This window comes from Mesoplodon densirostris, chromosome X (assembly GCF_025265405.1).
Source record: "Mesoplodon densirostris isolate mMesDen1 chromosome X, mMesDen1 primary haplotype, whole genome shotgun sequence".
NCBI classification, from domain to species: Eukaryota; Metazoa; Chordata; class Mammalia; order Artiodactyla; family Ziphiidae; genus Mesoplodon; species Mesoplodon densirostris.
Window position 1 is genome coordinate 111,057,528 of NC_082681.1, and position 26,105 is coordinate 111,083,632.

At 46.5% G+C, this 26,105-nt stretch overlaps 2 protein-coding genes and 2 pseudogenes across 2 annotated transcripts; 1 reads left to right on the plus strand and 3 right to left on the minus strand.

Annotated features, from left to right (window-relative positions):
• The first annotated feature begins 2,607 nt into the window (after positions 1 to 2,607).
• On the plus strand, positions 2,608 to 3,075 carry LOC132481733 (ubiquitin-conjugating enzyme E2 D3-like). The gene has a single exon (XM_060086545.1). The coding sequence runs from the start codon at positions 2,608 to 2,610 to the stop codon at positions 3,073 to 3,075; it is 468 nt and encodes a 155-aa protein (XP_059942528.1).
• A 1,717-nt stretch (positions 3,076 to 4,792) lies between these two features.
• On the minus strand, positions 4,793 to 5,454 carry LOC132481735 (melanoma-associated antigen B4-like; annotated as a pseudogene).
• A 6,667-nt stretch (positions 5,455 to 12,121) lies between these two features.
• On the minus strand, positions 12,122 to 13,155 carry LOC132482688 (melanoma-associated antigen B3-like; annotated as a pseudogene).
• Positions 13,156 to 23,566: 10,411 nt separating this feature from the next.
• On the minus strand, positions 23,567 to 24,610 carry LOC132481736 (melanoma-associated antigen B1-like). Its single transcript, XM_060086546.1, has one exon. The coding sequence runs from the start codon at positions 24,608 to 24,610 to the stop codon at positions 23,567 to 23,569; it is 1,044 nt and encodes a 347-aa protein (XP_059942529.1).
• Positions 24,611 to 26,105: the final 1,495 nt, after the last annotated feature.

Below are 26,105 nucleotides of genomic sequence, written 5' to 3' on the forward strand. Positions count from 1 at the left end.
AGACTCCTCATGAGGAACCCCTCAACCCCCACGTCTTACCCCTTATTTTTAGATCTTTGTTCACCAGCTGCTTTATAGGAATGCTGCTCTTAGACTCTAGAATTCTACAGGCAGGGGTTGGGTCTACGTTTCTTAGCATCCCCAGTACCATCCAAAAGCCTTCTGAAGAGCAGACGCTAAGTTGATATTTGAACAATTAAAGATCAGGGCTTCCCTGGTGGCACAGTGGTTAAGAATCCGCCTGCCAATGCAGGGGACACGGGTTCCAGCCCTGGTCCAGGAAGATCCCACATACCGCGGAGCAACTAAGCCCGTGCGCCACAGCTACTGAGCCTGCGCTCTAGATCCCGTGAGCCACAACTACTGAAGCCCACGTGCCACAACTACTGAAGCCCACGTGCCTAGAGCCCGTGCTCTGCAACGAGAAGCCACTGCAGTGAGAAGCCCGTGCACCGCAATGAAGAGTAGACCCACTCGCCGCAACTAAAGAAAGCCCTTGCAGCAACGAAGACCCAACACAGCCAAAAATTCATAAGTTAATAAATTAAGAAAAAAAGAGCGCGTGTGCACGAAGGCAAAATACTGTGATTTCACAGTATTCCCACATTCTTAAATAAGCTAAGCGAATCCAGGTATATATACTTCAATTTTACAAAGAAAGACTAAAAGGAATAAAACAAACCAAGAAGTGAATACCTCTTCAGATTTTTTTTTCTATATCTCATGATCACACAGACTTTACTGTGGAATAATTTCCTTTTTCACGAAAAATCCATATTCCAATGTTCCGAATGACAAGAAATGATTCAAGGATTTCCAGTTCGTGTTACATAATACCAAAATTCTTATTCTTCAACCTGATAAGCTGCACTAAATGTGTGAGTCATGTCATTAATAAACTTAGACTCTGAAGCTAAACACATCTTTAATTGAAAGGAACATTTAAAAATAGAAAAAAGAAGAATCTCCGATTTGTGCATATTGTCCAGGAACACACATATATTATATGTTGTGTTCCCATGAGCCACACCTTGGCCCTCCACTGGTTGGAAGACTGACTGCTTTCTTTAAATACAATGTGAAGTACCTACTCAGACTTCCCTAGGGACAGGACGAGCTTTGGGACATGCCCTGGAACACCCACCGGCCGGCGTAGCAGTATGAGCCCTGGCTACAGCTCTGGCTCAGTCTCTCTCTTCCTCATCTCTCCAAGCCTCTTCATACCAGGATGGGAAGGCACTGGGCTTGGTATCATTGACATTAGCCCAAAACTCACACATTCTTTTATATATCTCTATCCGTATCTATCCTGGAAGCACCCCATATTAGTTTACAAAGATCATGCTCATTCTTTTTGAAAGCTACATAGTATAGTACTCCACTCTGTGAATATACCATGTTTTTTTTCAATTAATATATTCACGGACATCGCAGTATTTTCACTTTGTTGTGGATGTGTCTTCGGGGTTAATTTCTGAAAAATTGGAGTTACTGGCTCAAATGTAAATGCATATTTACTTTTGTTGTATCGCCAAATTCTGTTTATGCTCTAGTCTCATTCTTTGACGTGTAGCTGGACAGCTACACGTCAAAGAATGAGATTAGAACATTCTCTAACACTACATACAAAAATATACTCAAAACCGATTAAAGACCTAAATATACGAGTGGAAACCATAATACTCCTAGAAGATAACATGGGTGGAACACTCTTTGACATAAATCATAGCAATATTTTTTTGGATCTGTCTCCTAAAGCAAAGGAAATAAAAGCAAAAATAAACAAATGGAATATAATTAAAGTTAAAAGCTTTTGCACAGCAAAGCAAACCATTGACAAAATGAAAAGACAACCTGCTGAATGGGAGAAAATATTTGCAAATGATATGACCAGTTAGGGGTTAACATCCAAAATATATAAACAGCTCATATAAGAGTTAAAAAACCTCCAAATAACCCAATCAGACAAAATGGGCAGAAGACCTACATAGACATTTTTCCAAAGAAGACATACAGATGGCCAACAGGCAAATGAAAAGATGGTCAACATCATTAATCATCAGATAAATGCAAACTAAAACTACAATGAGGTATTACCTCACACCTATCAGAATGGCCATGATGAAAAAGAACAGAAATAACAAACGCTGGCGAGCACGTGGAGATCTGTACACTGTTGGTGGGAATGTAAATAGGTGTAGCCACTGTGGAAAACAGTATGGAGGTTCCTCAAGCAACTAAAAATAGAGCTACCATATGACCCAGCAATTCCACTCCTGGGTATGTATCCAAAAGAAACAAACGAGCAAACAAAAAACAACAACCCCACCCCCTCACTAAGTTGGATGGGCTCCTTCAGGCTCTCCATGATTCTCTGAGCCTAAGGGTTTCCACCGCTCATCTACCCTTCCCCCCAGCTTCGTCTACATGCCTCTGACCCCACCCTCCCAGTCCCACCTCTCTGTTTAGTAAGAAGGTGCCTGTGTCTGGCAGAGCCAGGATAGGATGAAGAGACAGTCCTTCCCAGCCGCCCGGATAATCAAGAGTTTTGGCCGGATCATTGAGCACACACCAAGACCGTGAGGGGCCAGAGGAAAAGCACAGACTATGGTGCTGAAAGGGATTAATAAGGAACTTAGTGATTTGGCCCCTGACCCTCCAGCACACCGTTCTGCAGGTCCAGCTGGGGATAATATGTTTCATTGGCAAGCCACAATTATGGAAGCTAATGAAAACCCATATCAAGGTGGTGGATTCCTTTTGACAATTCATTTTCCTACAGACTACCCCTTCAAACTACCTAAGGTTGCATTTGCAACAAGAATTTATCATTCAAACATTAACACTAATGGCACCATTAGTCTCAATATTCTAAGATCACAGTGGCCTCCTCCTTTCATTGTTTCGAAAGTTCTCTCCTCCATTTGTTCACTGCTATATGATCCAAACCCAGATGACCCCCCCCTAGTGTCATACACTGCATGGATCTATAAAACAGAGAGAGAGAAGTACAAAAGAATTTCCCAGGAACGGACTCAGAGGTATGCCATGTATGCTACCTTAAAGTCAGAATAACCTGCATTATAGCTAGAATAAACTCTAAATTACTGTTAAAAAAGGAAAAAAACACTCATTCGAAAAGATGCACGCACCCCAATGTTCATAGCAACATTACTGACAATTGCCAAGATGTATATACCACATCTTCTTTATACACACACACACACACACACACACACGCACACACACACAAACAATGGAATACTAGTCAGCCATAAAAGAAGGATGAACTTTTGCCATTTTGCAACAACATGTATGGAGCTGGAGGGTATTATGCTAAGTGAAACAAGTGAGATAGAGGAAGAAAAACACTGTATGATACCACTTATATGGAGAATTGCAAAATTAAAGCAAACTAGGGAAATATGACAGACTCACAGATATAGAAAACAAACTAGTGGTTACCAGTGGGAAGAGGGAACGGGGAGGGGCAGGGGAAGGATAGGGGATTAAGAGGTACAAAATACTATGTATAAAATCAATAAGCTACAAGGATATATTGCACAACAAAGGGTATATAGCCAATATTTTATAATAACTGTAAATGGAATATAACCTTTAAAAATTGTGAATCACTCTGTTGCGTACATGAAACTTATAAAATATTGTACATCAACTATACCTCAATTAAAAAAGATCTACTCTCTTAACAACTTTCAAATATACAATACAGTATTATTAACTATAGTCACCATGCTGTACATTACATCCCCAGGACTTTTTTATTTTGTAAATGGTTTGTACCGTTTGGCCATTTACACCCATTTCATCCATCCTCCACCCCACACCTGTGGCGACCGCCAATCTGTTCTCTGTATCTCTGGGTGGTTTTTTTTTTTTTAATTTCCACATGTAAGTGAGATCATATAGTATTTGTCTTTGTCTGTCCCTCTGTGTTACTGCAAATGGCAGGATTTCCTTTTATTTATTTATTTTTTTAATGGCTGAATAATATACGAGGGAGGGTGAGAGTGTGACTGTGTGTGTGAGTGTGTATCACATTTTCTCTATCCATTCATCCATTAATGAACACTTAGGTTGTTTTCATGTCTTGGTTATGGTAAATAAATGAATATGGGGGGAGTGCAGATATCTTTTCAAAAAAGTTGTTGTTTTCTTTTCCTTCGGATAAATTTCCGGGAGTGGAATTGCTGGATCACATGGTAGTTCTATTTTCAATTTTTTGATGAACCTCTATACTGTTTTCCATAGTGGCTGCATCAATTTACAGTCCCATAAACTCATATTTTCTTGAATAATTTAAGCACATCCTAAATGCAAAAGGTATATATCTTTTCCTAAATTTAAAAGGTGTATATCTTTTAAATTTTGGAAAAGAAAGACTGGATGGAGTACACCAAACCCATAAGTGAACAGCTTTAATTTTTTTTCTCTATCTTCTTATCCTATTCTACTGTGGACTTCTTTCACATTACCAAGGATATCCCTATTCCAATTCCATGCAGTCTTGTTCTGGATCACATAGATGATTTAAAATTTTTCAATTTGTATTTCAAAAAACAAAATTCTTACTTCTAAATCTGATAAAGAGCAATAAGTGTGTGACCCACGTCATTCATAAGCTTACGTTCTGAATCTAAATAAACTTTCTTTTGAAAAGAAAATCACTTGAAAATTACCAAAAAAATAAGTCAACAGGAATTTAAGCATATCAGGAACACTGGTTAACAGGCTTTTCCAACCACACAGTGAAGAATCGGCCTCTACCTCACTAGGGGTGACAGGAGCGACTGGATGTGGCCCTGGAATGTGCACTGGCCAGGGCAGCAGTGCCAGCCCTGGCTGCAGCCCTGGCTCGGGCTCTCTCTCCCTCATCTCTCAAAGCCTCTTCATACCAGGATGGGAAGGCACTGGGGACCCTATCAGTGACCTTGGCCAGACACTCCAGGGCTTTCATCTTGCTGGTTTCAGCTTGGGCTCTTGATCGCTGTCGCGCGTCTGATGATACACCAGGCACTTTTCCTGCACCAAATATTCCGTGATAAGCTTCCTGGGCTCCCCAAAGATTGAATGCCTCCTTCCACCATAGACGTCCCTAATATTCAGGAATCCCCAGATCTCCTCCTCAGAGGCGCGGTCGCCATTCAAGAAGATCACACACCCAGGAGAGGCATCAGGAGCCCATCCTTCGGAAACCCCCAGCCACTTCTCAGACTCCCATCGTTGGTGAGGTCTAGCTTGCTGACAAGGGCATAGGAGTGACCACTCGGCTTGACTTCCTTCAAGTCAAGGCCACAGACCAGTTCCGTGTGCTCAGTGGCTCTCCTTAGGATCTCGGGGAATTGTTCCCTGTACATTTTGTTGACAACCTTCAGCATGTCTGCCTTCATAATGGGCTCTTTTATATTTCTGCAGTAGGAATTGCATCAACATCCCTGCCTTCCTGGTTAGAAGGTCTTTCCGGAAGCTCTCAGTGGAGGTTGAGGCTTTAGAGCGACGTGCACTTTCTCATCTTGGCTCTTGACATCTTTTTCAGACATTGTGCATGAAACAGCTGAGAAGTAATGATGGTGGATGTGGATCTCTGAGGCTCCTAGGAATGCCAGCCACAGGGGAGTCCAAGGAAACATCCCCAAAACAGGAGAGGAAGAGAAGGGGGACTCTTTCCTGCTGAGTGGTTTGAGCACCCTGGAGATCCTGGGTCTCACCCCGGGCATGCTGGCATTTCTCACGAGCACTGAGTTTACTCTTGTGACCCTAGGGAATGATGAGTGTGATCAGGAACAGTAGGCAGGAGTGTGGGTGATGCCCACACTTGGAGGAGGGAAGAGGAGGGAGAATGAGATGGTGTGAGGACCTTCAGCAGGGAGATTCCACATAAGCTTTAACCAAGTCCATCTCTGCAGATTCCCTTGAGGGCACTGCCCTAGGACTCTGCAGGGCTCTTGTTCTCCTGGTCAACCTGTCCCCGCGAACCCAGTGGAGAAACAGTGAGCCTTAGGCTGCAGCCTGCCTGCCCTGTGTTTTACTGACTAGGGTGACAGCATGGTTGATAGTGGGGCCACTTGTGTTTTTCAGTGTAGGGAGTCCTCTATGTTTAGCTTCAGGATTATCATGACAGCTCTTGGCAAGGCCTGGAAACTCCCCTCTCTGTGACTCTAAAGTTGACACCCCGAAGCTCTCTGGGACCCACAAGAAGGAAGTGACAGGGGCACCTCAGCCCACCACGCTTATCAGGGGGAACCCAGTAGTTAAAGCTCCGTGGGTACCTCTCTGTCCTGAGCTAGTCAGATCCTAAGTGGTCATTTGGAGTCCTCACTTGGATACCGCACAGGGTCATGGACTCTTCCTTTTGCTCACTGGGGGCTGGACCTTCAGACCGAGGATCTCACCTCCTTCCAGAACTCATAGAAAATGGGATGTGGATCCATGAAAGAAATAATTGACAAGCGAGATTTCATTCCCTTAAACTTCTAATCTGCAAAAATACACCATCAAGAGAACAAGAAGATGAGCTACAGTCTCAGAGGAAATATTTGCAAAAGACAGATCTGATGAAGGCTTTTATCCAAAATATACAAAGAACTCTTAAAATTCAATAAGAAGGAAACTAACAACCCGATTAAAAAAATGGACAAAAGATATGAACAGATACCTCACTGAGGAAGATGTACAGATGGCAAACAAGCATACGAAAAGATGCGCACCATCATATACCAGTAGGGAACTGCAACTTAAAATTACAACCAGATACCACTACATGCCAAAATCCAAAGGACTGACAGTACCAAACGCTGGTGAGGATGTGATTCAATAAGAACGCTTGCATTGTTGGTGGTGATGCAAATGGTATAGCCACTTTGGAAGCCAGTTTGCAAGCTTCTTAGTAAACTAAACGTATTCTATACTGTTGGTGGGAATGTAAATTGGTCCAGCCACTATGGGAAACAGTATGGAGGCTCCTCAAAAAAATCAAAAATAACATTATGACATTGTCGGCAATCCCACTACTATCCAAAGGAATTGAAATCAGGACCTTGCAGAGATATCTGCATTCCCATGTTCACTGCAGCATGATTCATAATAACCAAGCTATGGAAGCAACCTAAATGTCCACCAATGGATGAACGGATAAAGGAAGTGTAAAGTATACATACAATGGAATATCATTCAGCTTTAAAAAGAAGCTAACTTCTCCAGCTATGACAGCGTGAATAAATCTAGAGAACTTTATGTTCCAGTGAAATAAGCCAGACACAGAAGGACAAATACTACATGATGTCATTTATATGAGGAATCTAAAACAGTCAAAGTCAGAGAAGCAGAGAGTGGAGTGGTGGTTGCCAGGGGCTATGGAGATGGGGAAAATGAGAAGGTTTTAATCAAAAGTTACAAAGTTTCAGTTATGCAAGGTAAGTCCTAGGGATCTACTATACAGCATAGAGCTTACAGTTAAGAAAACTATATTGTACACTTTCTAACAGGTTAAATCTCACGGTCAGTGTTCTTACCACACACACAAAATAAAAAGGGTGGGAGGAAACATTTGGAGGTCATAGATATGTTTATGGCATAAACTGTGGTGACTGATAGTTTCACAAGTGGATACTTATCTCCGAACTCATCAATTTGTATTCATTAAATATGTACGGTTTTCGTGTGTCCATCCTACCTCGATAAGTTGCTTTTTTAAAACACCAACTAAACATACTCTTACCATACAATCTAGTAATCATGCTCCTTGGTATTTACCAAAATGAGTTGGAAACTTACATCCACACAAACACCTGCACACCGATGTTTATAGCAGCCTTACTCATAACTGCCAAAACTTAAAAGCAACAAAGGTGTCCTTCAGCAGGTAAATGGATAAATAACGGAATACTGTTCAGTGCTAGAAATAACTGAGTTATCAAACCATGAAAAGACATGGAGGAACCTTAGATGTGTATGACTAAGTGAAAGAAACTAATCTTAAAAGGCGACATGCTGCGTGATTCCAACTACATGACATCCTGGAAAAAGGCAAAACTATAGAAAAAGTAAAAAGACCAGTGGTTGCCAGGGGTTGGGGGCAGGGAGGGATGAATACAGCACAGAGAATTTTCAGGGGAGTGAAATTACTCTGTATGACACTATAATGGTAGGTACAAGTCATCACACGTTCGTCGGAACCCACAAAGTGTACAACACCAAGAATGAAGCCTAAGGTAACTCTGGACTTTGTGTGCTAATGATGTGTCAATGTAGCTTCACAGATCGCAGCGAGCGGCCCACTCTGATGGGGGGTGTTGATAGCGGGGTGTGTGTGCACTGTGTCAGGGAGGAGGGTACATGGGAAGTCTGTACCTTCTGCTCCAGTTTGCTGTGAACCTAAAACTGCTTTAAAAAAAAAATAAAGTGAACTAAAGAAAACACTGATGGGGGTGGTGGTTGTTGCTCAGCCTCACACCCTTCCCTGGGGATTTAAGTCTTGAGTGCAGGCGCAGGGCCAGTTTTCCCCTCTATCCAAGAGTGGGTGGGCCTCTCAGTCCTCACTCAGTTTCCTTGATCTGACTCCTGGCAGGGCCTGAGGCTCCCCTCTTTCTCGACCTGAGCACATCTCTTCAGAGAAAGCCTCTTATTTCCCTGAGATCCACTAGGAGGAGGTGAGGGTGGCCTTACTTGGCCACACCTGCCATGCCATGAGTGACAACTGTGTCAGGCAGGCTGAGACCATATGATGGTGATCCCACTCAGGGTTCTAACTCAGTGCCCTAAATCTCACTCACGCGAAGGCCTAAGGTTCCCCCCTCTGCTGCCCTGGGACCTCCCCCTCAAACCAAGTTCCGCACTTTTCTGTTATCCCTGAGAAGGATATGAGGCCATCTCTCCCTGACATTTACACCAGGAACTGTCACGGCAACAGGGAGGATTCTGTGAGGTCTCCGCTGATATGGGTTTGGTGGGCCCTGAGCTCTTCAGGGTGCTCACCTTCCTCCTGGCGCACCTTGGAAATCCTATCTCTACTGACCTGAGCCGGCCAACCTCAGGCCAAAGTCTTCACTTTCTCAACGTCTTACGTGGAAATCAGGTTCAGCCACATCTTGCCAAGGCTGTCTGGGGACTCCGAGGGCTGACGGCAGGGTCGGGAGTCCATGGGACACACTGTTCGGGGCTGGCAGGTGTGCTTCCTTCATTCCTCATTCAGTGTCCTCACCATCACATGTGGCAGAGACTGGGGCTCCTCCCTCTACTGACCTGAGCTCATCCTCCTAGGTAGGACTCACAAGGCCCTGAGAACCCTGAAGAGTAAGTGAGAGCATGCTCAGGCTGACAACTTTGCCTGGCATGTTGCTCTCCCCAGGCCACCCGTAAGGGGCCCTTCATCGTGGCTCCTGCTTCTTGATTAAAGGGCCCATCCCTGCAAACTCTTGACCACTTTCCCTATTGCAAACCCTTCAGAGACTGGGTCTCCGTCCCAGGGGTGATGTGAAGTAGGGAAGTTGTAACACAAGGCAGGATGGATGGGCTGTCAAGGAAAAAAACCACATCGGTTTTGCCCTTCTCTTTACCAGCAAGACTTAGCCCTTTATGTAACTTCTCTTTGAACAGATTTAACTTCCAAATGCAAAGGGCTGTCCAGCATGATTTTCTGAGCCCGATCTTTTGAGGTTATCTGACTTTGGATACATAGATGATCATACTGTCACTAAATATCTTCCTCTGCTTTCTTCACCCTTTTCAACTATTTTGATACGCTTATTGCTGTGCTTACGTATTCCCACCCAGTGTTTTGGGCACAGAGTCCTCCTTTTTATCACCTGAGATATATTTTGTAGTGAGTGAGAGGTAAGGTGAATTATGGAACACAAAGTTGGCCTCGGGCTGGGAGGAATGGAAAAGTGTGGGCGTCAGACTTAGTTAGGCCAGGAGTCGAGTTCCAACACTGTCACTTAACAGCTGTGTGAAATTGAACACATTACCAAACTCTGTGAGCCTCGGTCTTTTCATCTGTGAAATGGGTTTGAGAAGCTCTGTCTTGGGGACTGATAGAATTTATAGAAGGCCTGTGAAGTGCCTGGCCCATTGCCTGGCTGGTACTGAGACTTTCAAGGATGCCAGTTCTTACTATGATTAATTTGTCCCCTGGAGTTTCAACCCACTACACTGAGATGTAACTTTCAATCCAGGAGATGCCAGAGAATAAGCAGGGCTCTAGGGCAAAGAAACCCCTATCCGGCAAAATCCTGCTCAGCAAGGAAAACTAGTTACTTCCCTGTTAAGAGTATGTCATTCAAGGTCAACATGAGGTAGACTTCCTCAGTAGATGCAACACGAAGCTCTAAAATGTTTCACGGACCAAAAACTTACCTCCCTCTCAGTTGCCCTTCTTTGGGAACCACTCCCACTTTCATTCATTTAACCACACACAAATATCTATTCCTTGCCTAGAGTTTGCCAAATTACAATCAAGATAACTTAATTTGAATGATTTTTGTTAGTGGAGTGGGCTCTGGCTCCCCCAACTAGGGCAAAGAGTGCCAGTCCAGTGGCTTCTGGGCATCCCACCTCAGGGGAGTACCACCCTTATTTCTCAGAAACTCCCTGGAGACATGACGTGAATAAAACATCTAATTTGCATAGTGTTCACCTGCACTGGGACAAGAGCACAGGACACATTCTATTCCTGCCTCAGGTGATTTCTCTCTGATTTACCTACAACCCCAGAGTATAGGGAGACCTTGAAGATACTGCAGGTTTGGTTCCAGACCCCCAAAATAAAGTGAATAGCACAATAAAGTGAGTCACAAGAATATTTTGGTTTCCCAGTGCTCTTATAAAATTTATGTTTACACTATACTGCTGTCTATTAAGCGTGCAATAGCATTATGTCTAAGAACAATGTACATACCTTAATTAAAAAATACCTTTCTGCTAAAAAAATGCTAACCATCACCTGAGCCTTCAGCGAGTCCATCTTTTTGCTGGTGGAAGGTGTGAAATACTGTGAGAGTTACCAAAACGTGACACAGAGACATGAAGTGAGAATACGTTGTTGGGAGAATGGCGCTGAAAGACTTGCTGGAAGCAAGGTGGACACAAACCTTCACTTTGTTAAAAAGGAAAAGAAAAAGCAGTATCTGTGAAATACAATAAAGCAAAGCGCAACAAAATGAAGTGTGCCTGTAACTGCTAAGGGCAGTTTCCCATTCCAGGCTTGGTCCTTCAACTATACAGCCCACCAGCTGAGGATCTGGCCCCTGCTCAAAATTATCAGTCTCATCTAGCCCACCACACACCTGACTTATAATTACCTCCCACTGCAGGACTTACATTTTCCCAAGGCCCACCACTGCCTTGCATCAGGGAATTTACATTTGACTGCTATCATGTGAAACCACCCCTCTCCTTTCTTATCCTGTCTTTTCATTTGTCCTTTTGGTCTTAGAGTATACATCACCGTTTTCTTTATATGATAGCTGCTTCTCGACTCTATAATTTTATGGTCAGTAGCTAGGTCTTCTTTCTTCTCAGCTCTCACAGTCCTAGCAAGGAGCCTTCTAAGAGCAGATGCTCAATTCATGTTTGGGGAATAAATGAGCCTGTGAGCATGAGGTCTAATTTATTATGATTTAATTCTACATTTTTGAATGAGCCAAGCACATACTGTTATTTATATAATTTTATAAAACAGAGTAAAAGGAATTAGGAAACCAAATATTGACCATCTTACTTTTTCTATACTATACTACAGTATACTATACTATACTATATTTAACTTCTTCACATTTTCAAGGAATTGCATATTGCAATGCCATGTTATCTTCCACCAAATTACTAAATAAGATGGAAGTTTTCCCAATCTGTTTTACAAAACAGCAAAACTCTTATTCTTAAACCTTATTCTTAAAACCTTATTCTTAAACCTTATTCTTAAAACCTTAAAAACATTAAGGTTTTAAGATTTCATTTAGGAGTTAACCTTTGAAAGACAGCAAAAAACAAAAACACAGACGTATTTCCAAATTCCCCATACAGAACAGGGACACAAAGGTATTATACACTGTTCCCTCCGTCACACCCAGCCCTACACTACTTGGAACATTGAACGCTCTCTTCAGCCGCAAAGTGCAGAATCTGCCTCAGATTGTGTGTGGCAGGAGCTGGACAGAACCCTGGAAGATCCACTGGCTCGCGCTCTCTCTTCCTCATCTCTCAAAGCCTCTTCAAAGCAAGACTGGAAGGCCCTGGGGACGGTGTGATTGATCTTGGCCAGGAACTCCAGCACTTTCATCTTGCTGGTTTCGGCATGGGCTCTCAGGCCCCACAGGAACTCGTAGCGCGCTGGATCACTGTTGGCCACTTGCCGGTATTCCAAATACTTCAGCTTCACCAAATCTTGGGTGATGAGCTTCTTGGGCTCCCCAAATAAGAAGTGCCTCTTCCCAGCATAGACACTCATCTTATTCAGGAATTCCCAGATATTCTCCTCTGTGGCACAGTTGCCCTTCATGAGGATCACACCCAGGAGACACATCAGGAGACCGGTCTTGGGTAATCCCCTGCCACAACCCATGGTCCCATTGTCAGGGAGAGCCATTTTGCTGACAAAGGTATAAGAATGCTTGGTACGGTCGACCTCCTTTAAGTCAACACCAAATACCGCCTCCATGCTGAAACAAGCTCTTCTGAGGATCTCAGGGAATTGCTTTTGGCACTTCTTATTGATAAACTTCAGCATATGTGCTTTTGTAACAGGCCTTTTCTTTTTACACATGTGCATCAGGAACTGCACCAACAAATTCACTGTCTGCCTTCGAGAGCCTTTTCGAGACCGCACGGCGGAGACGGGGCCTGAGAGGAACTGTGCTTTTGCTCCATTTGGCCTTTGGCTCCTTCAGATGATCTTGTGGGAGAAACACCTGCAGGCTTAGTGGTGGTGGCTAGGGCCCTCTGACGACTCTTGAGAGTGCTACGTGACTTAGCAGCCGGCTTTCTCGGAGTAGTAACTCCAAGAGGAGGAGGAGGAGACGACGAGGCGGCTTCCTCCTCGGCTGCAGTGGCCTGAGCACCCGTCAGACCCTGGGTCCCACTTTGGGCCTGGCGGCGTCTCCTACGGGTGCGGAGCTTACTGTTCTGACCCCGAGGCATGGTGACTGTGGTCAGGGACAACAGGCAGGAGTGCAGGTAGGACAGCGGGTGATCTGGCAGAGAGGAGAGAGGATGAGAGGGTGTGAGCGCCTACAGCAGGGAGGTACCCCCCTGCCTTTAAGAGGGCCACTCTGCAGGCTTCCGTGTGGGCACTGCTCTGCGAACACACAGGACTCCTGTTCTCATCACCCTGTCCTCTAAGAACCCTGTGGAAATAATTAAAGTGAGCCTCAGGCTGCAGCCTGCCAGCCCTGCCTGGTGCTTACTGGGGCCGAGAGCAGCAGTGGGCAATTATCTAGTCCTTGTGGAGCCCCCTCTACTCTGGAGCATTGGGGTCCTCTCAGTTCATATTCAGGACCATCGTATCAACTTTGCGCAGGGCCTGGGCCCCCTCCTCTGCGCTGCTCTAAATTTATACCTCAGACCCAGGTCCTCATCTTCCTGGGATACCTTAAGAAGAAGTGAAGGGGCACCTCAGCCCAGCACCCCTGCAGGGGGGCACCCACAGCTGACAGCTCTATGGGACTCTGTCCTGGGCTCCTTGGGGTCCTCAGTCCTCATTCAGGGTCCTTGCCTTGGCTCCAGGTAGGGCCTGGGATACCTGCGTCTGATCTGATGTACCTCTTCTCAAAGGCTCTCACCAATCTGATACCATCAGAAAAAAAGGAGGACTCACATACACCTGACTTCCATACCTGGGCTCCCCAGTGCTGCAAGCAAGGAGGGGGGCCCTCTCTGTTAGTCTCCTCTGTTTGTGGGTGAGTGGTATCATCACTGTTCTTTCAGGGTCCTCACCCTGACTCCTAGAAAGCCCTGGGTCTCTTCCCTCTGCAGACTCGAGGCTGTTCAATTAGTCCAACACCCTCACATCTCTGAACTCTCCAGACAAGTGAGAAGAGGGCTTCAGCTTGACAGATACTCTGGGTTTCTACTCAGAACACGGGTAGAATTTGTGAGACCCTACATTTTAGAGTCGGTGTTCACCTCAGTCCTCACTCAGGTCTCTGACCTGAACTCTGCGTAGGATTTAGGACTCCTCCCACCAGTAACCTGGGCAGTCCAGCCTCAGAGCAAAGCCCTCAACTCCCCGAGTCCCTAGAGGGGAAAGTCAGGGTCCTCCATATATGACTACCCCTGGCTGGAGCCTCCCACAAGTGTAGGGGCGCTGCTTTGTGATGCCACCCCTAAATGGGGAGAGGCCCCCTCATTAGTATTTAGGGTCCTCACCTTCACCTCAGTTAGGACCTAGGTATCCTCCCTCTGCAAGACGGAGCTACTCCCTAGACCGAGGCCCTCCCATCCCCGAGACATCTCAGGCAGAACTCGGTTTGAGGGCTCTGTTGGGGCTTCCCAGGGCCTACAGCAGCAGCGAGACTTAGTGCAGTTTGTTACGGGCCGAGTGGTACCCCTCACTCCCCACTCAAAGTCTTCACCTTGACTCCAGGCCAGCACTGGGAATTTTCTCTTGCCCGGCCGGAGGCATGGCCCTCAGATCAAAGTTCTCACTTCCTGGAACCTCTGAAGCTGAAGTCAGGATGACTCACATCCGGCCACGACTACTCAGGGTCTCCGACAGCTGACAGCAGGGGCGGGGGTCTGTGGCACTCCAGTGTTCTGGAGCCGGCGGTCCCTAGGTCCTACATACAGAGCCCCCATCTTGGAATCTGTCAGAGCCTGGGACTCCTCCCTTTACCGAACTGTGCCCACAGGCTTCACCTCCTTGAGCTCCTGGGGGTGGGGGTGGGGGAAGTCCGGGCCTGCTACCTACGACCGCCCCGGGCCTGGAGCCTCCCGGGAACTGAGTGCATGGGTGCGGCTCTGTTGCCATCTCCACTCCCTCATTAGCACTCAGGCCCCGCCCCCACCCCCACCCCGCCTTGACTTCACTTAGGGCCTAGGTTTCCTTCATGTACAGAATCGGGAAATTCCCTCTTAGATTAAGGCTTTCCCCCTTGAGAATTTCCAGGCAGAACTCAGCCTAACAGCTTTTCGGGAACCTTCCACATTTGATCACAGAGGCGGGATTTGTGGGGGTCACCTTTGTTACGGGAGGGGGGGAAGGGTCCCTTGGGTCCGCATTCAGGTCCTCATCTTGACTGCAGATCAGTCCTGGGAATCCGCCCTTGGCCGAACAAACGCAGTGAACAACCTTCCGGCTCCTCGCCCCCGGAGCAGAAGTGTGCGAGCCACTTCCGTTAATGGCTGCCTTGCGTGGGGTTCCAATGGCTGACGCAAGGGGCGGGGCTCTACGGGACCCCGGGGTTCAGAGGTCAGCCGCCCCTTGATCCTCCCTCGCGGTTCTCTCCGTGCCGTCTATTAGAGCCCGTGACCCCTCCCTCTGTGGTCCCGAGTCCTCCGGCCTCCAAACAAAGCCCTCACATCCCCGAGTCCCTAGTGGGGAAGGCAGGGCGTTGTTCTGACCATCTCTGCCTGACAATTGGGGCGCCACCCTGTGAGCCTCCCTCCTTGGGAGAGAGACCTTCTCATTAGCACTGAGGTCCCCACCCTGACCCTGGTTTGTCTGGTTATGGCCAAGACCCCTTCCCTTGCAGAAGTGGGAGCTGATCCTGATAGACAAAGCCCTTCCCTCGCCGAGACCAGACAGACAGAAACGAGGAGGCTTCTCATCCCTAGAGCTCTGCTGCCTGGGGCCTCTCGTGGTTAAGAATGGGGGCAGGGGTCTGTAAAGCCCCCTCATTTGTGGGTCTAGTGATACCTCTTTCCTCACTCAGGGACCCCACCGTACTCCTGGCCAGTCCTGGGACCTGATCCTCCCTGACCCTCCAACCTGAGCTTCTCCCTCTACTGAACTGAGGCTGTTCTTCTTAGACCAAGACTTTGACCTCGCTGAGAACTATGAGACTTAGAAGAGAGGATGCCCTGCCTGGGCATTCTAGGTCTGAGAGCACGTTTGGGCAGGTCTCTGAATGACCTATATTTTGGCGTGGTTGTCTCTCCAGTCCTCACTCATTTCGGGGGGTGGGGGCGTGTTCCTTTTGTCTATCTCTTGGATTAAAAGGTTCCTGGGGAATGCCACATCCCTGCAAACTCTTGAGCAGTGTACCTAATGCAAACCTTGTAGTTTCATGTCCCAGACTTGACGTGAGATGGGGAAAATGCAACATAAGGCAGGGGGCCCAGGACAGGGGTGGGCTCCCAGAGAAAAATAATGCTAATCTGTCCTCCTCAATAGCCAGAATTAGCCTCACCTGTGACTTGTTTTAACTGATTTATAGGCATACCTCTTTTTATCGTATTTCACTTAATCATGCTTCACAGATATTCTGTTTTATTACGAATTGTAAGTTTGTGGTGACCGTGCATTGAACATGTGAATGGGCGCCGTTTTCCCAACACCATGTGTTCACGTGGGGTCCCTGGGCCACATTTTGTTAATTCTTGAAATATTTTAAACTCTTCCATTATTTTCTTAGGGTTCTCTGCTCAGTTATCTTTGTTACTATTGTAACTGTTTTGTATTTTTAAATTAAGATGTGTGCATTTTTTTAGACACTGTCTAGTAAGTGTACAATAGGAGTAACAACTTTTATAAGCACTGGGAAACCCAAAATCTCGTGTGATTTACTTTATTGCAATATTCGCATTATTGCGGTGACCTAGAACCCAACTCACAGCATCTGAGATATGTGCATACTTGTAAAGGAAAGGAGCTGCCCAGGATGGTTTTGTGCTTCCCCTGACTGAGGTTATCTGACACTGCATATAGAGATGACCCTACTGTCACTGAGCAGCATCTGTTTCTTCTCCTTATTCCTGTTCCTCCTCCTTATTCCTAACTGGCATTTACTGAGGTATTCTTCAATGCTTTGGATAGATTCCAATCCCGTTCTTTAGCCACACAGTCCTTATCTTTATCCCCAGATACATTTGAGTGTCAAGGAATACAAGCTCTGCTTTAGGCCAAGAGGAGTATAACAGTGTGAGATCTAGAGGAATTCAGACCAGGAGTCTAGTCCCAGGCCTGTCATTTACTAGTGTTACCCAGCAAGGGCTCACTGCCTGACATGCATAGAAGCCAATACTATGGCACTGGCTTTTGAGATAAAAACTTTATTCCGGGACTGCCCTGGTGGTGCAGTGGTTAAGAATCTGCCTGCCAATGCAGGGGACATGCAAGAGGGAAGAGATATGGGGATATATGTGTATGTATAGCTGATTCGCTTTGTTATAAAGCAGAAACTAACACACCATTGTAAAGCAATTATACTCCAATAAAGATGTTAAAAAAATGTGTTGAAAAAGAAAATGACACAAATGAACTTATTTACAAAACAGAAACAGACTTACAGATATCGAAAACAAACTTATGGTTACCAAAGGGGAAACGTGGGGCGCGAGGGGTGGATAAATCAGGAGCTTGGGATTAACATACACACTACTATATGTAAGACAGATAACCAACGAGGACCTATTCTGTGATAACCTGTATGAGAAAAGAATCTGAAAATGAACGAATATATGTATATGTGTGACTGAATCACTTTGCTGTACACCTGAAACTAACACATTGTAAATCAACTAAACTCCAATAAAATTAAAAAAAATACCATGTGATCCAGCAGTCCCACTCCTGTGCACATATCCAAAGAAAACCATAATTTGAAAAGGTACACGTACCCCAATGTTCACTGCAGCACTATCTACAATAGCCAAGACATGAAGCAACCTAAATGTCCATCGACAAAGGAATGGATAAAAACTACGTGGTACATATATACAACGGAATATTACTCAGTCATAAAAAAGAAAGAAAGAATGCCATCTGCAGCAACATGGACGGACCTAGAGATTATCACACTAAGTGAAATAAGTCACACAGAAAGACAAATATCATGTATCACTCATATGTGGAATCTAGTTTTTTAAAATGACACAAATGAACTTACTTACAAAACAGAAACAGACTTACAGATATCGAAAACAAACTTATGGTTACCAAAGGGGAAACGTGGTGGGGGCAATGGATAAATCAGGAACTTGGAATTAACATACACACTACTATATATAAGACAGATAACCAACCAGGACCTACTGTATAGCACAGGGAATTCTACTCAATATTCTGTGATAACCTATATGAGAAAAGAATCTGAAAAAGAAAGAATATATGTATATGTATAACTGACTCACTTTGCTGTACGCCTGAAACTAACACAACATTGTAAATCAACTATTCTCCAATAAAACAAACAAATAATAATAAAAAAGGAATATACACGTGTAACACCACCTCTGGGCAATCATCTCAGGCATGGGTGAAAAACCCCATCACCCTGTAAAGCAAGGTTTCCAGTCCAGGAGCAAGGTCTCTTATCTCCTGAGTCAGAGGACCCTCATTAATATCAATCAGGTTTAATAACGTTTTGCCACAGTCATCCAGTAGCCAACTCCCATTAGCCAATCCTAACAAATATAACAGTCAGACCTAAACAAACATAGGCAAACAAATCCAAAGGCCTGGGACTTCAACCCAATCCTTTGAGTACCTCAGCATCTGTAACCTTTTGTACTGTCTCTCTGACGGTGGCACTCTAGCCCACGATCCTAGCCTTAGGACTCTAACCTGGACTCTATCCCGACCAAAAAAAACTACCCCCCCCCCCGGCAGGACTCTAACCCACAATTCCGACGAGATTATTAGACAATTTAGGTACAGGCACATTTTAACAAGGTTACTCACCCAAAAGACGTCTGATCCAGGAGCTGTTTCTTTTCTCAAAAGTGAAAGTAGCCCGAGGAGCCTGGAGCGCCATGGCGGGGAAGCAGGAACCCAAAAGCCGACCTTCTAGACAAATTCAGTCTAGGTGGCTACTCAAGGTTGGTGCCGAGGGCCCACACTCTGCCAGGGGCTACAGTGCCTCAGGCAGGCGGTCACAAGACCTAAATCTCACCTGGGTTGCCAAAACTTACTGAACAAGGGCTCACTGCCCTGTGTGCGCAGAAGCCAACACTATGGCAACAGTTTTTGAGAAAAGAGCTTTACTGCAAGGCCGACTAACACGGGAGACAAGGCTCTCAAATCTCACCTCAATCCAGCGGTCTGGGTGAAATTTAAGGGGTTAGGGTAATTTCAAACTTGGAAGCTAATTGGCTAGTCTTGAATTAGTCCATATAAGCTACACATGCTGCTAGAGGCCAGCTTTTCCTTAATTGAAGGACTTTCACGGGCTGTCCAGGCAACATTTCTATTCTCTGAGTTCTGCAGACGGAAGGTCATCCTGGGGTCATGGGTTGCTTCTTGGAGATGTGCAGTTCTGTCTCTGTAAAATAACTCAAGGTTTGATTAATCAACACCCTATTTAAGGAGGCAAAACCAGTTTAAGCTGATCAATTGTTTTACCTGCTGTTTCACTAGCCCCATGAACTTGAGCACATTAACCAAACAGCAAGACAAAGAAATCACAATTAACTAAAATGCTGCCTAGCAAGGACAATCATGTAATATCCACACCAGAGGATATAATACATAATGCTCTTGTGGGAGAATCTTTCCCAGTTGGAAACAACTCAAAGTCCTTAGAATTTTTGTCATTGACCAGTATCTTCCCTACCCGCTACCCTTTCTTCTAAATAACCATGATTTCCATTTATTTAACTACCAACAAAAATCTAGAACTTGCCTACAATTTGCCAAATTACACACAACATAGAACAACTGAGTACCCTTTTAATGGCGAGGTCTCTGGCTCCCCCAACCCAGGGTAAAGATTGCCAGCCCAGTGGATTCTGGATTCTGTGAGGCCCTCCATCTGAGGGTCTGGCCGGGCTCACCACTCCCACAGTCTCATCTAGCCCACCAGGCAACCTCACTTAAAATTACTTCTCACTGAAGGCTTTGCATTTTCCTAAGGCTCCAAACCGCCTTGCCTCAGGCCATTTACACTTGATTGCTTTCAGCTCCAACTGCCTACCCTCTTTACCCCTACATTTTACTTGTTCTTTAGGTTGTAGAGTATTATCTCACCATCTTTTTTTTTTATAATAGCAGCTCCTAGACTCTAAAATTCAATGGGCAGGGGCTAGATCTTGTTTTTGTTGTGGTTGTTGTTTGGGGGCTTTTTGGGGTGGGTGGCAGGGGGAAGCATCCACAATACTAGTATGAAGCCTTCCAAAGAGCTCATTCTCAATTAATGATTGGGAAATTAAAAAAGAGTAAGCATGTGGCCTAATCCATTAAAATTTAACTTATCTTATATTCCTGAATAATCTAAGCAAATCCAGGTGTATAACTTCTACTTTTACAAGAAGAAACATGAGAAGGATTTAGGCAAACCACAAATTGACGATCTTTTCCTTATTTATAGTCTTTCTTTCGGTCTTTATTGATCAGATATAAGGTACCTACCGTATACTATGCTCAGGCTTTTTTTTTTTTTTTTTGCAGTATGCGGGCCTCTCACTGTTGTGGCCTCTCCCGTTGCGGAGCACAGGCTCCGGATGCGCAGGCTCAGCGGCCATGGCTCATGGGCCCAGCTGCTCCGCGGCATGTGGGATCTTCCTGGACTGGGGCACGAACCCGCGTCCCCTGCATCGGCAGGCAATTCCTACTGCAGAAATATAAAAGAGCCCATTGTGAAGGTAGACATGCTGAAGGTTGTCAACAAAATGTACAGGGAACAATTCCCTGAGACCCTAAGGAGAGCCACTGAGCACATGGATTTTAATGAGGTTCCTTACCTCCATGAGAGCTCTGGGAGGAAGTGAGTATGACGCATCATGTCACCATGCCTAAGTGACATAGCCTCAGGTCTGACAACAGGGACAGTGCTCTCTGTGGTCCCCTTCTTTCTGGGAGAGATCCTTTCATTGTCAGTCAGTGTCATCATGTTGACTCTTGTTAGGAACTGGGTACCCTTCCTCTGCTGAATGAGGCCTCCCCCATCAGTCCAAGGACTTTAAGTCCCTGAAACCATCCTCCTTCAGGCAATAAGGGATAAACTTAGCCTGAAAGCCCTGTCTATTGCCTCCCAAGGCCAATTACAGACGCGGGACTTTCTAAGGATGTATGTGTGACGGGGTAGTTGGTTGCCGCACTCCTCATACAGGACTTTTACTTTGACACTGTCACGCCTGGGATTCCACTCTCTGCTCAACAGCCAGCCTAGAAACCAAGGTCCTCACCTCCCTGACACCCTGCAGGCAGAAGTCAGGGGGCACTTGACCCTGCCAGCTCTTGCCTATGCCTCCCAGGCCTAACAGCAGAGGAGGGGCTAAGTGTAGCCCTGTCAGTGGTGGACTGAGTGGTCCCCATGTCCACAGACAGGGTCTTCACTATGACTCTGCACACTTCCTGGGACTCCATTCTCTGCTGATCTAAGGCTGAGGGCTCTGCTGATCCCCAAAGTCCCCACCTTCCCGCGACCTGAGTTCAAAGTGTTAGTCACAAGCAGCCAGGACTGTTCTGGACCTCAAGGGGCTGCTACAGGGGATGGGACTTTATGGGACCCTACTGCTCTGGCTGGGTCTTTATTCAGGTTTATCACTGTCATTTCTGTGAGAGACTCACACGCTCTCCTCTACCAACCTGAGAACTCTGCCCTTAGACAAATTTCTTATGGCCCCAAGAAGCCTGAAGAATAAGTGAGGGTACGGTTAGCCTAACAGGTCTGCCTGAGACCCTCTGTGTCTGAGAGCAGACAGGAATGGTGTCCCAGTGACCACCCCCCAATATTCTGGGGTGTTGGTCTCCTCAGTCCTCCTACACGGGGCCCTCGTCTTGGTTTCTATCTCTTGGATTAAAGCCTGCTGAGGAAATTCCACATCTCTGCAAACTCTTGAGCAGTTTTCGCTCTGCAAACCTTACAGAGAATGGGTCCCTGGCCCAGGAGTAATGTGAGATGGGGAAGCTATAGGACAAGGCAGGAGTCCCAGAACAGGTGGTGGTAGCCTGTCAGGGAAAAAAAGTACACTGATCGATTCTATCTCATCAGCCAGATGAAGATTCCCACGTCACTTCTGTTCTGATAGATTTACTTTCTACAGGGAAGAGACTGTGAGGGTGATTTTGAGAGCCCCTAGTCTTTTGAGGTTATCTAACATCGCAAATGTACGTGCTTATACTGTCACCGAATACTGTCTCTTTCATTCATTTATTTATACCTCTCAAATATCTTGGTATTCTTACTGCTCTGGCTACGTATTCCAGTCCAGTAGTTTGAGCACAAGGCCATTCTTTTTATCACCTAAGACAAAGTTTGAAGGACTGGGAAAACAACTGAAATAAAAGACACAGGGTGTGTCTCAGGGTAGGAGGAGTAGAACAGTACGAGCTCTACAGTAATTTAGACCAGGAGTCTAGTCCCACCCCTGTCATTTACCAGCCTTATGAATTTTGGCGCATTACCAAACTCTAACTCTATGAGCCTCAGGCTCTTCCCTGTGAAGTGAGTTTGATAAGACCATTCTTGTAGGACTGGTGGAATATATGTGATGTATGGAAAGCATCTGTCACTGTGCCTGTCTTGTATTGAGACATTAGGGAATGGCAGGTATTACTATGATTATCTTGACCTCAGATGTTACCATCAATCCAGCTGGGATTTTTTTTTTTTTTTTTTTTTTTACATCTAAGGGATGTCAGAGAATATGCAGCATTCTAGCCGGAAAAAATCCTCCCAATCAGCCAAAATTCTGCTTTTAACAATGAAAACGAAGGAATATGTTCTCTCCACCCCCTCTTTACCCTGCTTTTTTACTTGCTCTTCTTGAAGTAGAGAGTATCTCACCCTTTTCCATATAATAATAGCTTCTCTGCGAAACTGTAATTGCATGGGCAGAGGCTAGGACTTTTCTGACTAAACATCTCCAGTACAAGCACAGAGACTTCTTAAGAGCAGATGCTCAGTTAGTGTTTGTGTGAAATAAGAGGCATGAACAAATCATTTGCTAGAATTTATATTGTCAAACATTCTTGAAAACCATAAGCAAATCCAGTCTATATCTTTTATTAAATTTACAAAAGAAAGACTAAATGGAGTAAGGCCAACCAAGAATTGATTAACTTTTACTTTAGCTCTCTATCTGTCTTATCTATCTTATCTCTCCATCTAGCTACCTAGCTATCTTCTGATCCTATTTTAGGGTGGTGTTCTTTCATGTTTCCAAGGATATTCTTATCCTAAAGTGATGTTATTCTTGTTCGGGATCACAAAAGTGACTTAAGGATTTCCAATTCTCATTTCAAAAAACAAAATTCTAACTCCTAAATCTGACAAACAGCAATAAGTGTGTGATCCACGTCATTCACATACTTATATTCTGAATCGAAATAAACTTTCTGTTGAAAGCAACACCAGTTAAAAATGCAGGAAAAAGTCAACAAGTTATTTAAGCATATCAGGAACACTGGTTAACAGGCTTCTCCAACCACACAGTGGAGAATGGCTGGGCTTCAGACCTCACTAGGGGTGTGAGGAGAGGCTGGACGTGGCCCTGGGACGCACACGGCCGTGGCAGCAGTGCCAGCCGTGGCTGCAGCCCTGGCTCGGGCTCTCCCTTCCTCATCTCTCAAAGCCTCTTCATAACAGACTGGAAAGGCACTGGGGGCCATATCAGTGAGCGTGGCCACGAACTCCAGGACTTTCATCTTGCTGGTTTCAGCGCGGGCTCTCCGGCCCCACAGGAACTCATAGCGCGGGGGATCGCTGTGGCGCACCTGACGATACACCAGGTACTTTTCCTGCACCAGATCTTCTGTGATAAGCTTCCTGGGGTCCCCAAAGATTAAGTGCCACCTTCCATCATGAACACCCAATTTACTCAGGAATGCCCAGATGTCCTCCTCAGAGGCGCGGTTGCCTTTCAAGAGGATCACACCCAGCAGAGGCAACAGGAGCGCACTCTTCGGAAACCGCGTGCCACTGCTCTGACTGCCATCATCGCTGACATCTAGCTGGCTGACAAGGGTATAGGAGTCACCACTCGGCTTGACTTCCTTCAAGTCAAGACCAAAGAGCCGCTGAACGTGCTTAGCAGCTCTCCTGAGGATCTCAGGGAACTTCCCCTTGTACCTTTTGTTCACAAGCTTCAGCATGTCTGCCTTTATAATGGGCTCTTTCACTGTATACTTCTCCAGCAGGAAATCTGTCAACATTCCCACCTGCTTGGTTAGAGGATCTATCTGAGAGCTCTCACCGGAGGTTGAGGCCCGGGAGGAATTTTTCCTTGCCTCAACCCGGCCCTTGGCACGTACATCAGATCCTGGGCCTGAAACCCCTGCAGCACGAGAGCTAGTGGCTGGGGCTCCCTGAGGCTCCTGGCGAGTGCCAGCAGCAGGGGAGCTCGGGGGAGTACCCTGAGAAACAGAAGCGGGGGGCAAGGGCGACTCGTCTATCTCTGCTGCAGGGGCCTGAGCACCCCCGAGATTCTGGGTCTCCCTCCGGGCCTGGCAGCGCTTCTCACGGGCACGCAGCTTACTCTTCTGCCCCCGAGGCATGACTATGGGCAGGGACAGCAAGCGGGGGAGTGGCCAGGAGAGCAGGTGATGCTGGAACCTGGAGGAGGGAAGGTGAGAGGGTGTGAGCACCTTCAGCAGGGAGGTACCACCCTGACTTGAAGAAGGCCGCTCCGCACGTTCCCTTGAGGGCACTGCTCTAGGAACCACTGGGCCCTTGTTCTTGCTCAGCCTGTCCCCTGAGAACCCGGCGTAAGAAGCGACAGTGAGTGAGCCTCAGGCTACAGCCTGCCAGCCCTGCCTGTGGCTGACGGCGGTGACCACAGATCCTGGTAGGGTAGGCCCTCTCTGGGTTCCAAGGGTCCCTTTCGTTCACAAACAGGATTGTTACATCGACTCTTGGTAGGGCCGGGACCTCTTCCCTGTGCTGCTCTAAAGGTGACACCTCAAAGCTCCCTGGGGCCCACGAGAAGGAACTGAGTCATGGACACTGTCGGGGTGCACAGCGCTGACAGTGCTGTGGGGCCTGCTCTGTCCTGAACTCGTTGGTCCTCAACCATTCAGCGTCCTCATCTTGTCGATACCAAGGGTCTGGGAACCCCCCACAGCCCCGCTGTGCTTCTGCCTCTGGTGTGGCACCTTCAGACGAAGGATCTCATCTCCCTTAGAAACGATACAAAGAAATGAGGAGCCTCCGCCTGACAACCATGCTCTGGGCCTTCAAGGGCTGAGCAGAGGCCTGGGCAGGACTCTTTATTATTCCTTTGATTCGGTGGAAGGGGGGTGTGCTACCTTCAGTCGTCATGCACGGTCCCCACTGGGTCTCCTGGGAGGATCTGGGGGACGTGAGGACATTTCCTCACAGTAAGGCCCACAGCTCCCTGAGACCGAACAGTGGAAGTGAGGATGGCCTTACTCTGCTGGGACTCTGCGGGGTCCCCGCTGGCATGGGGGTGGAGTTCCCCACAGTCCTCAGCATCTTCTCCGTGAGTCCTGGCACACCCCGGAAATCCTCCCTCCGCTGATCTGAGTTCGCCTGCATTACCTCAAGATTCTCACCTTCCTGAGATCCCCAAGATGAAAGAAAGGGTGGGCCCCTTCCATTCACCCCCGTCCATGCCCTCCCTGGGTTGGTAGCAGGGGCTGGACCCCGCGGGACCCCACTGTTCCGGCGTCATTGGCCTCTTTCGCCCTCACTCTGACGGCATCTACTCTCCTCCCTCAGCCCACCTCAGTCTTCCGGCCTCAGATCAAGGCCCACATCTGCCTGGGTCCCTGGGGCTGGAAGTGAGGGGTGACACATCAGGCTACCTCTACCTGGGGTTTCCCAGGGCCGAGGGGGGGGAGTTTGTGGGCCCCCACTGCTTTGGGTGGGTGTTCATCTACATCATCCCTCAGTGTCCTCACCCTGACGCACAGCAGGACTTGGACATCCTCTGTGTCTTGACTTGAAGTCTATCCCCTCGTACTAAGGCCCCCAACTCCCCGAGACCCACTAGAAAGAAAATTTTCTTGTCTCTCCAGCTACAACGGTGTG